This window comes from Mycteria americana, chromosome 18 (genome assembly GCF_035582795.1).
Source record: "Mycteria americana isolate JAX WOST 10 ecotype Jacksonville Zoo and Gardens chromosome 18, USCA_MyAme_1.0, whole genome shotgun sequence".
NCBI classification, from domain to species: Eukaryota; Metazoa; Chordata; class Aves; order Ciconiiformes; family Ciconiidae; genus Mycteria; species Mycteria americana.
Genome location: NC_134382.1, coordinates 6,332,102 through 6,349,619, shown reverse-complemented (window position 1 = coordinate 6,349,619; position 17,518 = coordinate 6,332,102). Strand labels below are relative to the sequence as shown.

Below are 17,518 nucleotides of genomic sequence, written 5' to 3'. Positions count from 1 at the left end.
TTAAAAGTTTGTGAAACTCTTGAAAGCACAGAAAAGTACTAACACTTGCAAAATGTGAAGCCTCGCAAGACTTCCTTTTATTCAAGGGCTATTTGATGTTAGTACATAGTAGCTCTTACAAGATTTAGCTGTGATGGTATCTCACCACTGTGGTGGCTGTGAACATCACTCAGCTTCTTTGTAAAGGAGATAGAATGTGAGGGTGACCTTGTGGGATTTTTCCAGGCAGTGATGTTGTTGTAGAAACAATGGCAGACTATTCAGTGCTCAACACAGATGTCTCAGACACCTCACAAACAACAACAGCAGGAGAATGGCCCATAACGTATTCCAGTTTTCATTTGTTGAGGGCCAGGCTAGGAGAAACCATTTGGTAAGCCAGAATATTCTCATGAAAGAAAAGAACACTGAGAAGCAAAAATCTGTGTAGTGTTGAAAAAGATAAGTAGTGAAATTTGCTTATTTTCACCAATTCTTAAGCAGCTTTCTGAAACTGAAGTTCAAAATCTGGTATTTAATTGCGGCTTTCACTAAACTTTTTTTAATTCACTATTCTTATATCATCTGATCTGGTGGTACACCTACCACTTACTTTCCGCAACACTAAGTAGATTGGTTGTTTTCATGTTTAGTCCATAGTGCACTCTTCCCACATACCAAGAGCATGTAAAATGTAAATAAATTCCGAACGAAGAAATGTTAACCCTCCTCTCCTCCAGGATTTAATACAATATAATGTTAGTTGTATAGATTTTGCTGAAAAGACTCACTGCAATTTAGAGTAGCAGTACTGGGAACTGTCATAGGATGTTCTATTCCCCCCTGTAAGCACTAGAAGTAAGGAAGTTACTTATAAGGAAGTTCCCTGCAGATGTGTCTCTTGGCACTTGATTGGCATTGGCATCTTTGTCCTGCAATCAGGACAAATAATCTCTCCTCATGAGGTTTTTCTGCATGAGCTGCTTTTCTTCAGAGTGGGCAGTACGCTGTCCTCTCTTCAGGCAAGCAGCCTGTTTTCAGTGGTTTTGTTTTTAAAGATGCTTCCTCTTGCATATAGGAAGGAATCGCAGCTGCTATGATAATACATGGGCAAAGCAAATTTGGGTTCACTTGTCTATTACATATGTCTTCTTCCTAACACATTCACTTTTCTCTACATCCTTGATTTCTGAAGCTGCACAGAATTAACCTCCTTTCTGCAACATAATGCCACTGTTGTCTCAGCTCCTTGCTTTGTACTTGTCTCCAGGGATAACCAGAAAGAACTAGAGGTGGTGGTTTTACTCTCTTAAAAATTGGATAATGCAGTATCACATGAACAATCACAGGCCAAATGTTGATGGAAGGAAAATAGTGTTCAATTTGATCTTGAAATCTGCTTATTGGCAGCACAAGTAAGTAGGAATAACTATTTTTTAATCTCGTCTCTTCTTGTAGTGGCTGGTAGCTAGCACCAACATTCTCCACTTGGCTCTGTAGCTGCAAGGAATGGCTATGGAAGATCCTGACAAGAAGACTGAAGTAGTACTGCTGGCCTGTGGGTCCTTCAATCCCATTACCAACATGCATCTAAGGCTATTTGAGCTGGCTAAAGACTACTTTCATGAAACAGGTAGGATGGTAATTTATATTGTTCAAAACAGCTCTGATAACTAGACACTTAAATGTTAAGGTGAATATTTTGTGTATATGAATGCCTGTTTGACAGTGACAGATATTTTTGGAAATACTAATTAGATATTGAGGTAGTATGCATGTATGTATCATACAAAATCACAAATACATGAGAGAACAGTCTTATGTATGTGTTGCTTATTACTAATTTTAATGAGCTAAAGCATGAGTTTTATAGTTTTTCTTTATAGAAATATATATTTCTGATATATCTTACTAAATCTTTAATTGTGCTACCTTGCACAATGGCAGAAGTATACCGTACTTTTCCACTGGGCTGGCTATCAGAGCTGGCATTGGTGATCTTAGAGATTGCAGTGAATAAAGGTCATGTAACAGTTTAAATACAATACAGTGGAAGTAACATCTGCTCAGCCACTTTTCATGTTCTTGTGTGATGTGTTTTTTCCACAGGAAAATACAAAGTAATCAAAGGAATAATTTCACCAGTAGGTGATGCATATAAGAAGAAAGGTCTGATCAGTGCGAATCACCGAGTAACTATGGCAAAACTAGCTACAAAAAACTCAGATTGGGTGGAAGTTGATGATTGGGAAAGCAGCCAGAGTGAGTGGTTGGAAACACTAAAAGTTTTAAGGTATTCTTCAGCCAAAACCCAAAAAGTCTCAAGAATGTATAGAAGGATAAGGAATGGTGTTAGCTCTAACAGGTTAGAATAATAGGAGGTTACCCCCAAATCATATGAATAGACTCAGTGGATTCACAAGTACTATTTATATGAGCATTGTAAATGAAAGATTGCACCATTAGTCCTAAACGTACAAAAAATGAGCCTGTGAACAATTTTTAAAATACATTGTTTCTTAGGCTTTATTGAATTTTTGTGCTGAAAAGGTACTCATGAGGAAGGACAAGAGACTAGAGCAGGGTAGACATGCTACACAAGCTTCCCTCATTTGATTCTGATTGTGCTATGCTGCCCATTTGTGTATTTAAAGGCTGGCATAAGAATTGTCTGAAGGAATATCTTTTTTTAAGTTCTACGTTTTTTACTCTTCAGTCCCTGCTACGTCACTGAGGTTCTTTTTAAAATGAATTTTTATTAAAAAAGAAACAAACCAACCTTGTAGTTGTTGCTTTGAAATCTTTGCACTTTGACCATCTTATGACCCAGCTCTCACGAGTCCCTGTTCCAGCAGATCAGTTCTTAGATGGATTGTCTGTGAAAGTACTGCAGGAGGAAGTGGTGGTAGATTATTTAGTAGGCCATACTCTTCCCTATATTCTCCTACATCTTTAAAATACCTAAAATACATCTGTTTTGCAGGTACCATCATCAAAAGCTTTTATCTCCTGATCCCACTAATAGTCTGCAGAATGCTATACCTTTAACAAAGCCAGGACGGAAGAGGAAGCAGGAACCAAATAGGCACGACCCCGTTAAAAAGAAAAATCAGAGTCCAGCTATAAAAAGTTAAGTCTGTTTGCAAATCAAATGCTTAACAATACTTGCTATTTCAAGGGAATTGCACTGATGAGTAACTTTTTTAATGCTAGTTCTTGGTTCTGATTTCACTGAATAAGTTTATTCCCTTAGCTCCCACAGCATAAAGCAGTAGGCTTCGTAACAAGACAACTGTAAGGGTAAAATATATAGGACATGAAAGGACATGAGGACATGAAAAATACTCAAGATAATAGAAATTTGAACTGAAAAAGGTCTGAGCTATGCCTTTTACCTACAGAACTTTACTAAGTTCTGTAGTTACAGCTGAGAATTTTGGATCATATTATAAGTTGCTGAAGAAAGAAAGGACAGGATTAAGTCCTGAAATTCGAAGTGCATCTGGGTATAGGATAATTTTGAATTGTAATTTAAAACTTCATACAACAGATGTAGCTTGGCTTTGTAATTTTAGGTAGCATTTATTTTGGTTATTGCTTTTAGATCTTAGTTTTCATTCTTTAGCTTAACATGTGGCCTCAAGTTGTGCCAGGGGAGGTTTAGATTGGATATTAGGAAAAATTTCTTCACCGAAAGGGTTGTCAAGCATTGGAAGAGGCTGCCCAGGGAAGCGGTTGAGTCACCATCCCTGGAGGTATTTAAAAGCCGTTTGGATGAGGTGCTTAGGGACATGGTGTAGTGGTGGACTTGGCAGTGCTAGGTTAACAGTTGGACTCAATGATCTTAAAGGTCTTTTCCAGCCTAAATGATTCTGTGATTCTATGATTGTATGTACAATTATATGTATTTATATAGAATTTGAATGGCCTTGCATAATGACCATCTTAATCCTTTATATTAGCAAATCTTGACTTCTGCCTGACTTCTTCCCTTGAACCTTTCCAAATTCTACTGTTTAACTGATAGTGTTTTAAAGTAAACATATTCAAAGGAAAAGACCAACAGCATCAGGCAGGCTTTTTTCATATTGTGTTGACAGGTGTTCTACTACATTCCTACCACCCTGTGACATTACTGGAAGCTGCAAGTCTGTAGCATTCTCAATTTTGCTTCCGTTACTTTAAGGTGGCTTCTGTCTGCATGCTTCTCTAGATTCCCTATGAAACTTAGTACGGAAGGGAATCCCCTGAAGTTAGGTCAAACAGTCTATGTTTTGTTTTGGGGTTTTTTTTCCGGTCATATTTTCTTTCCTTTTACATAATCCCCTCTCCCCCCTGTCCTGTAAAAGCTGTCTCCTCTTCTGTAACTCTACGGAATGTCAGATAAAGTTCTAACAGCATTACGGTATTCTTTCATACTTAGCTATTCTGGCATTTTCTCTGTATTTTCTTTTACTTTGATCCTCACAGTGATTGACTCACCCCAAGGCTAGATGAGCATATTAGAGTTTATTTTCCAGTCCTTTTGAATGAAGGGACTCCCATAACCTCTTTTTCAGAAAAATCCTGTATTGAGCTACTAATGATAAATTATATACTCTGAATCTTTTTTTGTTTCATTCCATTGTCTCATCTTAACCAAAGGTACAGAGAGGTAGCCTAGAAATTAAATGTCCCCATCGAGTTAGCTAAATGGCCTAAACCAAGTCCTGTTTCTCACTTATTTTTCTTTTTAAGGTGTCCCACAGGTTAAACTGCTTTGTGGAAGTGACATGCTGGAATCTTTTGGGATCCCCAATCTGTGGAAGTTGGAGGACATCACTGAAATTGTGGAAAATCATGGCCTTGTATGCATCAGTAGGGCTGGAAACAGCGTTCAGAAATTCATCTATGAATCTGATATTTTGTGGAGACATAAGAATAACATTCACCTTGTGGAAGAATGGATCACAAATGACATTTCCTCCACCAAGATCAGGAGAGCACTGCGGAGAGGCCAGAGCATTCGTTACCTAGTGCCTGATGTAGTTCAGGCATACATAGAAAAAAATAATCTGTATAGTCCAGAGAGTGAAGACAGGAATGCTGGGGTTGTCTTGGCTCCCTTACAGAAACATGCAAGTGATTCCAAGAGCTAACAGGCACTATGCAATTAACTTATTTTCTGCTGTGAAAAAAGGTACAGTTCAGTACAGGAAAATGTGTTTTTGGGGGTTGCTTTTTTGTTTAGTTTTTTTTTTAAGTAAATAGTGGGCTAATTCTGTGGCTTTAGTACATACGTAGTTGCTGTTCAGGTTTGGTGCATTCAATAACTGGACCTACACAATCTCTTTTAACTCTAATAATAAGATTTTCACATTTAAACATTTTGTCACAGTGCAGTGAACTAAGTATAAGAATTCACACTTGTATATGAGAATTACAAATTAACAAACAAAACAAATGAAAATGTTCTGATTAGTTTTAACTCAGACTGCTCTGACTGCTATTTATAAAATGCTAACAGAAATATTTTTAATAACGTATGGTGTCTTAGCAGACAAAGCCATTTAATTTCAAAACGTACCACTTACTGATAGTAAATCTATATAACTCATTTTTTTAAGAATTGCCAACATGTGGTGCACCTTAAAGAAATGACTTAGCTCTATGCTGGAAGGGAAAAATTTACTCCTGGCTGAAGTGGTGCGAGATATACCAAGCTTTGAGCTGCCTGCCTTTCAAATATGCAGCCTGTTTGTCTGCCGTCATGCAATTTGCTCCCAGAAATGCCTTGTGCTTTACTTTTCTGTTCATGTTTCCAGACCTGTACGTTAAGCTCAGCACTGTTTCTCATAGAAGGACAACCTACTTCAGAAACTGGTTTATAGCCATTGATTTAATGGATAGAAATTAGTAATAGTGTCATTGCACTGATTCTCAGACAGTTGTCCTTTTATTTCAAATAATAAATGAGCTTTTACTTTTGAGCCAAATGTATATAGCCAGAATTGTTTTCTGTAACTGGAGTTGAGGAGAAATGGTATGATATTAAGACTGTACATAAGTGAAATGTTTTTCTTTGCTAGAAATCTGGTTTTGATTCTAACAGTATATTGTCTGTACTATGTGAATATAAACTAGAGAGGCACTGTGAATGTCATGGTGATAGAATTCTACCTCCCTTTATTTGCCATCATCCCATTTTTGTTGGATTATGTGCTTTATTAAAAATTTCAAGGTTTCCAAGACACTACCTAATGGGTCAACAGCTTTTTCATACTATCTCCACAAGATGACTCTGTTCACATTTTTCAGATCAACAAATCCAGCAGAATGTGAGACTCTCGGGGCAGGAAGCCTAGATGCTGTTGGGCAAGTGTAGAACCAGGGACATGTTCCAGGATCACAACCGTCACAACCCGTCATCCTCCTTCCCTGGGCAGGGGATCCCCAAAGAGCTGAGGCAGAGGTCTAGGCTTCCCTAGGAGCTTAGGGGGAGTCTGGAAGCCAGGAGCCAAACACAAAATGTCACGGGTGGCCCTAGGGCCTGCAAGGCTCATATAAAACCCAGCAGAGGAGTCAAGACACTATTGGGAAAACCTGTAACCCACACTGGAGCTAGCATCAGGCATGCAAACTTGGAGCCCCACATGAAATTCTGGTATTACCATACACTAGAACATCTGTGTTCTACTAGTTCCAGCTTGTAAAGGTGGCTGTCTACAGAGAATCTGCAAGGAGATGAGTGTAATAAAATCAAGTCCCAACTTAAAAGTGCATCTGTAACTGCACTGTGACAGAAAGTAGCATCAAGGATTCTTAGGTTTTTTTCTTGGTGATTACTGCATCAAATGTGCTCAGTCTGCCATTTTTTCCCCTAGAGCTCAGGCAAGCTTTCACTGTCCTTTGACAATGAGGCTGGGTTCATTTATCAGCAATAGTAATAAAGGTACCAAAGGATAAATTATGCCCCCTGTGACACCTTAGCAATCAAACTGCCATAACTGATTGAAGATAACTATATTATTGATGGTGCATAGGAAAGGACAAGATCTACTCTTCTCTTTTGCTTGCTGTCTATCTTTATGACTGACAAGAATAGCAGGCAAGAAAGATTTATTTTCAGCACTTAAGTCAACCAGTGTGCTTCTGAATAAACACAGCAGATCTTTCTAATGGGAAAGCACTCTATTTATGTGGTCACTTTTCAGAGTAAAACTGCACTTTAAGTCTAGGTTTATGCTTCTAAATAATGATGCTGGTGTGTGTTGGTGCACTTTGTGTAATTCTAGAGAAACTGCAAATTCAATAGGATGTTTTATAAAGCTTTGGTTTTCAAACAGTTATAGTTCACTGGGTTTTAATGTAGTTATGTGTGATGGGTCTTTCAATAAAATAAATTGCATGTAATACGGTAATTTTAGTCATCCTGTTATTAACCAAATCTGATGTCTGATGGCTGCATGATTTTTAAGTAGGTAGAATGATGTCAGTACAGTTTTGTCTATACAAAACAGAACATTGTTCAAAAATTACACTGACTGCTGAATATGGATCTTCTGTTTTACTAGTGGGATCCAGAAACCTGCCTGTTACAACACTGGAAGTAAGTGCACACTGACAATCTACTGCTCCAATCAGTTGTAAATACCAGCATTGCAGTCAGTGATGTGGCCTATTCAAAAATGTTAGACAGGTGTAAGTTTCAAGAGTGGACTAGATCTAAAAGAGAGTCTAGATACTTGAAAATGTAAGGTTTGTGAATAATGCAGTTCACAGAACTTCTTTATAAAAGAGTTATAATGCATTCACAGGTGTTCTACAAACAAAAATGAGGCTTTTTTTTTACATCACTGCATTTGGTCCTGCTCTATTAAAAGAACATAGGGCCCTTAAACCACACGTGTAATTCAGACTTAAAATACTTCATAAATACCACTTTATCTACTTCTGTAATGAGACCACATCCTTAATGGAATGTGTTAGATGCTCAATGCTGCACAGCAATTAAGATGGAAATGGAAAATAAATTATTTCCACAAAAAGAAAATGGGAAATTTGTAAGGGAGAAAGAAATGAACCATGATAGGATGTGGCCAGGGCACTCAGCAGTTCTTACAAAAAGTTCCATAGGCAATTCTTTGGCTGAGCCTTGAAATAGTAACCCTCGTACCCTTTATAAGTCTTAGTTTGAGATTAAGTACTGATTTACAGAAAGAAGCACCACATCCCAGACAATCTGCATAATCTAATTTTCAATTAAAATGTTATATCCAGGCTTTTACACAGGACTCATCCGAGTACTGACTTCTCTTTAGTTGGAAGAGTCAGTAGTATTGCAACAGTGCTTTACTATTATAACCTCGTAATAACAAATTATGGGTGAAATGTTACTATTTGAGTCCAGGGGAAGCATTAATTTGCGTTTCTCTGTGCCATTCCTAGTTTAGTATAGGTTAGAGAACAATATCCATCTGCAAACAGGAAACAAGCTTTGACGTCCTAATTTCCTACTCGCATGATTCTGTGAGTCATATAGGTCAAACTGTCAGCTCCAAAATGTAGCTAAAGTTCAGCGAAACTTAATTTTCTCTGCAAAATATTATCTTTTTATTCAGCCTAACCCAAGTCAGTAAATAAAGAAATGTAGTAGCTATAGCTGAGTTTCCTCATTCAAGATTCAGAATACCAAATTCCCTTTTTACTATGGTAGCAACACAGTTAAGATTTCCCTTGCCCATCAATTTTGGGTTTTTCTTTTAATGTAGCCTTCATTGAGGTGCTCATTACTGTCCCATCTGACCACTTAAAATGTGGGATTAAGCTACTGCTCAAAACATACATGTGACTTCGGGAATGATTGTTTTCCCCATTTTACCGATGAGGAAACTGAGGTACAAAGTTATCTAGCTCTCCTGTACTTAGCAATTCTGGAGTGCCTAGTTGGGATTATTAAATTCGTATTTCTTGCTTGGTAAATTGTAACAGTAGGGCATACAGTTTGCAAAAAGTAACCACAGATGGAGGAACTGGAAGAGATTGGAGAATTATGTATCTAAAGGAAATAAAATCTCACTTCCAAATTCCTTATATATCCTTTCTCTTCAAAGTCAAGCATTCTTTATTCACTTTTCAAAACACATTGCTGGGTCATCACTTAAGAGATTTCTTTCACTTCTTTGCTGAAGATAAAGTCCAACATTGAAGCTTACCTGCTGCATCCTGTGCTCTACTCCCTATATGCTCCGCCACAATGTATAGCATCTAATAAAGCATCAGTGGGAATAACTTCTGTATCATCTCTCCTTTACTGTGTATGTCAAGAATAAAAAGCAAAGGGGGCAGCTACATCTATATATATGGGAGTACTTTGTGAATTTGTTATTGTTATTAGCTATTTTCAGGAGTTGAAAGTGGATTACAAGAACAGGTATTTGTCCTCTTTCCCATCTGGGAAAACTGATAAATACAGAGCTGCAGAACTGGGAACAGAGCTCAGCCCTCTGGATCTGCTGTCTCATGCCTAACTGCTACACAAACTTTCTGGCTGGTAAGGCATCTGAGAAAATACAGAATTTTGTATTTGTATGTTCATTTAACTAGGATATAACTAACAGCATTAAAGAAACCAGAAGAGAAATAGGTAAACTGTGGCACAGTAGAGCTGTGTTGAGAGTCACATCAGAGAATAACGCATACAAACAAGATTTGTCTTTCACTTTTCTGCTATAACCACCAGACAAAAATGCTGCCTACTATTCACTCCAGACATAAACCAACAAGATATAATACTTATCTCTATTACTGTGTCATAGGTACTGCTTTAAAATTTGCTGATACAATACCATCCACAGTTTAACAGTCAATCCCTGTCTGTTCAAATACAGCGTGTATTCACAGTGGGTAAATCCTCTTTTCAACAAATATGTAGATTTCAGATCATAAAGCCACAGATCTAATATACATGCAGGGAATTTTAGTAATGACAAAATGTGTCCATGAGTCCCTTTAGAGTATACAAGATGGACACAATCGGTTTAAACCACTTTTTGGTTTGCATTGTGACTCTTGGGCTATTAACATTTGCTCCACACAAAGATTTCAGAAATGGTGAACTTTTCCCTCCAACGCAGATGAAGCTGCTCTACAAATACCCTCTCACCTATTGGCTCAGCAATAGTACCCTTCCCCTCCATCAGAAAGGCTCTGGGATGTAATCCCACCCACAGTCTTCCTTATATAAGGCCTGGTTGGAAAACTACTTCTTCATTTTTGCTTTTTGGTCAGAGGTTGACTGTATCTTCTTTCCACATTCTGGCAATGCCTGTGGATTTCAGTGGAACCTGGAACCTTATCAGCAATGACAACTTTGAAGGTTATATGGTGGCCTTAGGTAGGTGAAAAAACCTGATTCTATCCTTCCTCCCTTCCCCCATAAGGGTCCTCCTGAATTTTAAGAGTCTGAGTTCTTCTAAAACCTAGATATTGCTGAAGCTTTTTTCTCCGAAAAACAATGGAAGGATCTTTGTTTATTGATAAACAGACAGCATTAATTATACTGTAGCCTGTCACCCAAGTGTCCTTGCAGCTTTCATTAATTTCTCAGCCTAGTACTTGTTGAAAGTAGAATTTTTGTATAGCTTTCATCAGAGACAGGGAAGTTTGCCCTGTCCACTCAATTTCTCTTGCTTTTGAGCACAAACTTACAGAACCTAGTCTACAGTTAATTAAATGTTAAGCAACAAAAGAAGTGCTTGGGTATTTGCCAACACCAGGCAGTCGTTTAGCTTGGTGTCATTTATCTTAAAACAGCTTACAAAATACTTCTCTCATTACTGTGACTTGTTGATAAGTGTCTCTAACTGTCCCTTTTCTGGAGTGCTTGAAGCTAACCTCTTACCTTGCTCAGATCTTTTAGAGAGAGAGATTAACAATGCTTTAATGGGGAGCTAAGAAAGTTCTTGGTGCTTTACTAGCTTTCTTGTACAAAGCTCATTACAGACTGTGACAGCAGGCAACCTTGTGTGCTGCCTTCCCTTCTCCCTGCCTCTCCCACTCCTTTCTGCCTTTTTGACTTGTGTAAACTGATGACCAGCAGTGTCCCTTGGTTATTGTATACACAACTAGAATGAAATCTGTTTTCTGGCTGTATCTATGCTGGGTGACCTACTTAAATTGTCTAGTTAGTATCTTTAACGTGGTGAAAGAACTCTTCTCTGTTTCTAATCCTGGTGTGTTATCAGTTAGAAAAAAAAGAAAGGGTGCTCCCATAATAAGGATTTACTCCTCAGTTTGAATACTAAGTAATGTACTTTTAATGTGTTAATGTCTTTCAATGGACTAGATTCTGTCTGTTCCTTGATAATAAACATTGTCCAGCTAAGTAAAGGGCTGTTTAATGAAACATAACTACCAATCTTGTGAAAAATGCAGTTTGTTTTCAGCATGTAATTGGAGGAACTTACTTAAAAGTAAAGGCAAAGAATCCTGTTTGATGACTTACAACCTATCTTTAATTACTCCTGCTTGGTTGCCAGTATACTGAACAAAACAAGGACTGAAATCAATATTGTAGAGCTAGAATGAGAAACTTTTCTGCCAGGGCAAATAGAGTGAGGAGGCTAATCAGCTGAGTAACTAGAGGGTTACAGATAAGGATATGGCTATTCCAAGCCTAGCCCTTCCTTCAATTTAGTATCTACCTCTAAAGAATATTCTTCTAAGTAGTTTGTTTTTATACATTCTTGTAACTATGTTAAGGCTTAATGGGTACGGCTGTTGCCAGTACTGAATTCAAGCCCCTCTATGCTAAAATAAACTGGTAACCGTGTGAAAACATGACTGACAGATTCTGGCACTTCTGTAATGCATACAGTAATGAAGTCCCACTTCAAACACAGACTGCATAATGAGCCATATGGTTCAACACATGGTAGCTGAACACACCCTGTCAAGAAGATCACCCCAGCCTGCATGAAGTGAGAAAGTTCTAGTGGTCCTATAAAATGACACTTTTGATCTAGGCGATGAAAACAACTAAATTAATTAATACACAGCCCCCCATTTTACCCATCCCCCTTCCTGAAAACCCAACTCTGAGCACGCTATTGGCATGTAATTGAGTTGCCTGCCAAATAGATGGCCAGTTCCTCTAAAGAAACAAACATTCACTAGAGAAATAGAGAAAACTCTAGAAGCACTGCTTTAAGCTCAGTATTACCCAAAACATGAGGATTCTGTTCAAGGTGACTGATCATTACCAGGAAATCTTTTGACAAGTGTGATGTTTTCAAGTTGCACTTAAAAAGCATTAATAGCAAGTGGCATGTCCTGAAAACAAGCCTGAGTAATTCATTTCAGGACTGCCCTTCATTTTACCCTATTTAAGGTATAGGGTGCAAAGATTTCTTGTTAATTCACATAATGCCTTGCCTCTGACAAAGGATGAGAATAGGCATTAACTATTCCCTCTAGCTAAGCAGGGGGTAAGTCTGAGACCAAGCTTGAGGTGTCTGTGTAGGGGAAACCAACTCTCCCCGACTCCTAGAAGGACTCTTCTGACTCAAAGTCCTAGAAATCTTGCATAGGAATTGTGCAACAATTGAGTAAACTGGTTTCCAAAGAGTAAAATGTACAAGAACATATGACTTTATCTGTGTAACATACAGCTTTAAACAACAACAAAAAATCAACAAACAACAAAACCTTGCATAGCAGTAAGGTCAAACTATCTAAGAAATGCTTCTCGTAGTAATAAAGGTAAGTCCTGGCTGTCAAAATGTCTGGTGATAAATACAACTGTGACCTTTTTGCCTCCTGTCCAAGGTATTGACTTCGCAACACGCAAGATAGCAAAAATGCTGAAGCCCCAGAAAGTGATCAAACAAGATGGTGATTCATTTTATATCCATACCACTAGCACATTCAGGGATTATTTGCTCCAATTCAAAATTGGAGAAGAATTTGAAGAAGACAATAAAGGCCTGGATAACAGAAAATGCAAGGTAAGACAATATACAAAATCAAGAGGCTGTGACAAAATTAAGATGCCATGATCAATCCAGCTACTTGAGCTGAAATTGTTTCAAGAATACTATTTGTAATGCAACACAGAGGTAGGAGCCTGACTTACAGACAACGAGTTTCACTTTCCCTCAGGACTAGTATTTAGGTCCCCTTTTTTATCCAGGAAAAAAGGACATTGTCTATGAGTATATTGCAGAACTGAGACAGACATACAGAAACATTTTTTTAACTCTTCCACAGAGCCTAGTTACCTGGGAAAATGACAAACTTGTCTGTGTCCAGACTGGTGAGAAGAAGAACAGGGGCTGGACCCACTGGCTTGAAGGAGATGACCTCCATCTGGTATTTACTTCAGATTTCTACTAATTCTGTCTTTATATGACAAAAATAAGACCTATAATGTAGTCATGGTGTGCAAAGTCGTCTTCTAGCTCTGTAGTATTTGTAATGGATGGTACATAGGGAGCACATTCTGCTTTGATTTTAGTTCAGCTGGAACAACTTCATTGTTTCACTTTCTTCTATAGTTAAATTATGAATGTTAAGCGTAAGTTATTAGCATGGCAGCAGAGTAGTGGTCAGTAGTCATGGCAAAGGATCTATGCTCACTTTTAGAAGCAGTTCCTTTGATTACTATATACATCTATACTCTTGTTTGGTTTTTTTGGTAGGAGCTTCGTTGTGAGAATCAAGTATGTAAACAGGTCTTCAAGAGAGCTTGAATATGTGTACTGGTTCCTACATGGAGAGACAGCTATATACAGGAGACCATGCAACCTCATGTCCAGCGATGGCTGTACGGACAAGAACTGATTCCTTGTACCTGTTAACCTAAATGGTCTGATGTTTCTGGCTCAGGAAATAAGTCTGCTGTTGCCAGTGTTAAAGATCTGATTTTTGCTAATAAATGCCCAAAACCAAACCAATCTTAAGTACCTGACTTCTGAATGTGTTTTTGGAGGGGGGAAAAAAACCCAAACAACCCAAAACATAAGTGATATGGCTTGGGTCTCTAGTTAACTAGCAGTTTAAGTCAAAATAAGAAAAACTGCCTGTTCTAAAGGGGCAAACAAAACAGAGGGAGAAGTGAAAATAACAGCAAAGGAAGCAGACAACAAAGGATACAGATTTATTACTCAAAATGCTTCTAAGATGCAGACTAGTAGTTAACTCCACCTGTTTGTACCTTAAATGTATAATGTAAGGTCCAATATTGCACCATAGCCGCTTTGTTCTCAAAATAATTAAGTTCAGCTTACCAGAGGAAACAGCCTGTGATCAAATCCCAGAACAATGAAGACAGGTCTGAGTAATCCATGTAGATTCCAGTCTGCAAAATAATTGAACTCTATAAGCACATATCCAGAGTGAAAACAATGCTTCTGTAGTGAAGATTTATTTGCATACATCTGTTCAATTAGGTTTAATGCTTTTCTTTTTGACCTTGTGTAATGGTGCTTAGAGAAGTAGGTTTTATTCTGCCTTATGTAAACACATGTAAGTGGTCAGATCAACTTGGTAGTTACATGTGAAATGAGTTGCTGCATATTGTTGGTAACACTAACATTGGAGGGACCTTACAGCTAGTGGAAAGAGAAAAGTTTGATTAAATCTAGCTGAAGCTTAGTAACTTAATTACTTTATATGCAAAAAAAAAAAAAATTGTGACATAATCCCTGGTATTTTAAAAGGTAAATAACACCACCTTTCTGATACTATTTCTTCTTGTCAGTCCAGAATTCTGAAAGCTATCACCAGAGGCACACAAAATCTGTTGAAGCTTGGAGGACTTCTTGTTAGATTGAACCCCCCCATATAATTACTAGAGGACTATGCAAACTTAAGCTAGTTTCCAAAATATGAAGAAAAGAACTAGTGTTCCTTATACAGTTAGGGAAATTTGGGGCACCAGCAGTAAAATGCCTGGTGTTTATTCAATGGATCCTGACAGCTTCTTCCTTCTGGAACTGAGTAGTTTTCATTTATTTGTAAACAAAATTACTGTACCATGTTATTCTAATATAAATAACAAATTCATGCAGCACACCTACTCTGTCACATCTATCAGCAGCGTACAGCAACAGCCATGCAGACTTCGCTACTCCACTAGATGTCACCTCTGGAACATACTGCGTCTTGATTTAAATTGGAGAGGTTCCGAACAGCAGTATCTTAAGTGTTAAATATTGCAGATACTCTCCAACCCCACAGCTTTTAAGCTGTGCACTCCAAAAAGATATGCATGAGAAGCAATACAGAAAGGTAATGATGACCTTAAGAACTCTGTTAGTACAAAGACTCCAAGTAGAAATTGGGAAAAATACAGCCTTAGAAACCTGTATGACTAGAAATGTAATAATTCATTAGCAAGGCTGCTATTAGGAAGTCCTTACTGTTAGAAATATAGAGGAGTTATTACCAGCAATGATATTACTTTTCTTATTGCTACCTTCCTACTTCAAATTGCTGATTTGAAAGCAGGTAATGCTATGCAGAACTCACTTGAGGATGCTTTGGAGATCTTGAGGATGAGAGATGCTACTACAGTGACAAAGCTGCTTATCCTAATTTCATTTATATGCTAACCAATTCACATGCTTTCACAAAATACAAATTAAGCACTTTGAAACACAGGGTGAAAAAAAGAAAGGGAGCAGTCACATGTTCTGGAAGGGGGGGGGGAGGGGGAAGACATTAAGATTGCCTTTGCCAAGAAGATATGTACTTGAACTATAGAACTGAAGGACAAGAACAGAACTCCCCAGAGAAGCACTTGAAAGGTTTCATGCAAAGGTGTTTCAGACCACTTCAGTTATCTTACACTATTGTTTTGATGGTGAAATTTTTTCATCAACCAGCCCCTGAGTGTTTTAGTGCAACTGCTGACTATGTGTATTATAACTATTTTAAGGTATGCCAGCTGCATGTGAAAGTACTTTATGGATCGGTGAACAGAAATGTGTTGCCCTCTGGATTCTACATTCAAAATAGACAATGGAAAACCAAAAGAACAGCCAGGATTCACAGTCTCTAAAACACTTTCTCTAATGACAATATGAAAACAAAAAAAGTTATACAAGTGATTTATAAAAATGTAAGGAGTCATATCACTGAATGTAGTTTGCTATTATTGTTTCTAAAAGTTGGTCTTAGTGACAGACTTATACAGACTACTTTTAAACAGAGCACATAACTTTTCCCTGACACCACCAGAAACACCTTTAAGGTTACTAATTTTTACTTAAAAGCTTTTAAGGCATAAATTTGTGTGTAAGTCCCCTAATCATTTTCTTGTATACTATTCTGTGCAATGACTGTATCGTATGGAATAAACCAACAGTTTAGCATAAGAACAAACCAGTAAGTGAAAGCACATAAAAGCCTGTGCTTTGGATTATAGCCCCAATGCCACTGGAAAAAAAAAAACCATAACAAAATGAAACATAATCCAAAGAAGATAAAGAACACAAAATGAAGCATCATCTAAAAATCAAAGGTAACAATACATGTATGTTCTACAAGAAGTCCAGCAATATATATTATGATCCAATTATTTACAAAAGAATTTGTCTTCCATTCTAGGCACCTTGGTTAAGTCATCAAAACCACTGTTTTTGTTCAAACACCTTTAAATCAATACCGTACATTAAGGAAGATGTATACTGAAACACAAGGTCAAATATCATACCTGCCTCATATATGCATTAAAAAAATCTGATCAATTTTATTGCTTTATAATTATTCACAGTGCTTAAGGAAATATGTCTTAATTCTGTCCCTTGTTCACACAGACCAGTTTGCTTCCATCTTAAGAACATCCTGTTGTCCTCCTTTTATGGGATTCTTTCACTCTCTGAGTCAAACTATGCTGTACTGCGCACAGCTGTCTGCTAAGATCTTATTATTAGTGACTGTTCATCCCAGGGCAAAAATCTGCTGATGCAACTCCCATTTTTTTTGTTCTCTTCCAAAAGAGCAACTTCTCAAAATCCTTTTCTTTTTCACCTACAAGTATTATAACTGATCAAACAAGAAGAGCTGGAAGTGAATATCCAATTCACATAAGGTCAACACAGACCCTGGCTGTTTTGTTCTCTAGCTCAGTTTCATTTCGAGGGTGAGGGAAAAGAAAGAGGAGGAAAAGATTAATATCTGTCACAAAAATACCATTTTGTGGTATAATGAAAGAACTAGGTGCAGAAAAGTTTGTGTTTTTACACAAGAAAGGAAAAAAATACTTCAGGTTCAAACTACACTTAGAAAGGGCTGAGGCCCAGTCCTCACTGGGGGCTTAGTGCTTTCGTTTTCCCTCGGTATGTTACAGATTGTAATAATTGACAAAAAGCCTGTAGCCCCTCAGTCATTCGTCACTGAGAAGCGGGCGAACTCCTTAAAGGAGCGGAGCACATACGGACCCATTAAAACGGCAAGACTTCAGCAGCCTAACCCAGCTTGCATCCCGACGTCCATACCTGCGGGGCTGCTCCCGCCTCCGGGCAAGCGGCGACGCGTCTGCCGGCGGGCAGCCCCC

The 17,518-nt window shown here is 37.9% G+C and overlaps 2 protein-coding genes and 1 long non-coding RNA gene across 5 annotated transcripts in view; 2 read left to right on the top strand and 1 right to left on the bottom strand.

Annotated features, from left to right (window-relative positions):
• NMNAT1 (nicotinamide nucleotide adenylyltransferase 1) overlaps positions 1-7,463 on the top strand; it is a 9,229-nt gene extending 1,766 nt beyond the window's left edge. The window contains exons 3-6 of one of the 2 annotated variants that reach the window (XM_075520795.1): positions 1,438-1,612; positions 2,089-2,272; positions 2,963-3,108; positions 4,717-7,463. In XM_075520795.1, coding sequence (XP_075376910.1) covers positions 1,489-1,612; positions 2,089-2,272; positions 2,963-3,108; positions 4,717-5,117 — 855 coding nt within the window. In that variant the 5' untranslated portion in view covers positions 1,438-1,488 and the 3' untranslated portion in view covers positions 5,118-7,463. The remainder of the gene's footprint in view (positions 1-1,437; positions 1,613-2,088; positions 2,273-2,962; positions 3,109-4,716) is intronic. The other variant, XM_075520794.1, reaches the window with a different exon arrangement.
• LOC142418654 (uncharacterized) lies at positions 93-17,518 on the bottom strand. Of its 2 annotated transcripts, none has more exons than XR_012778358.1 (4): positions 17,460-17,518; positions 14,247-14,317; positions 2,759-2,866; positions 93-356 (listed from the first exon to the last, which is right to left on the bottom strand). It is a non-coding gene; the product is annotated as an uncharacterized LOC142418654 (long non-coding RNA). The 2 variants fall into 2 exon arrangements; XR_012778359.1 differs by having other exon boundaries at positions 17,403-17,512.
• RBP7 (retinol binding protein 7) lies at positions 10,189-13,909 on the top strand. The gene is made up of 4 exons (XM_075520723.1): positions 10,189-10,354; positions 12,787-12,965; positions 13,228-13,329; positions 13,659-13,909. The coding sequence occupies exons 1-4, from the start codon at positions 10,282-10,284 to the stop codon at positions 13,707-13,709; spliced, it is 405 nt and encodes a 134-aa protein (XP_075376838.1). The 5' UTR covers positions 10,189-10,281; the 3' UTR covers positions 13,710-13,909.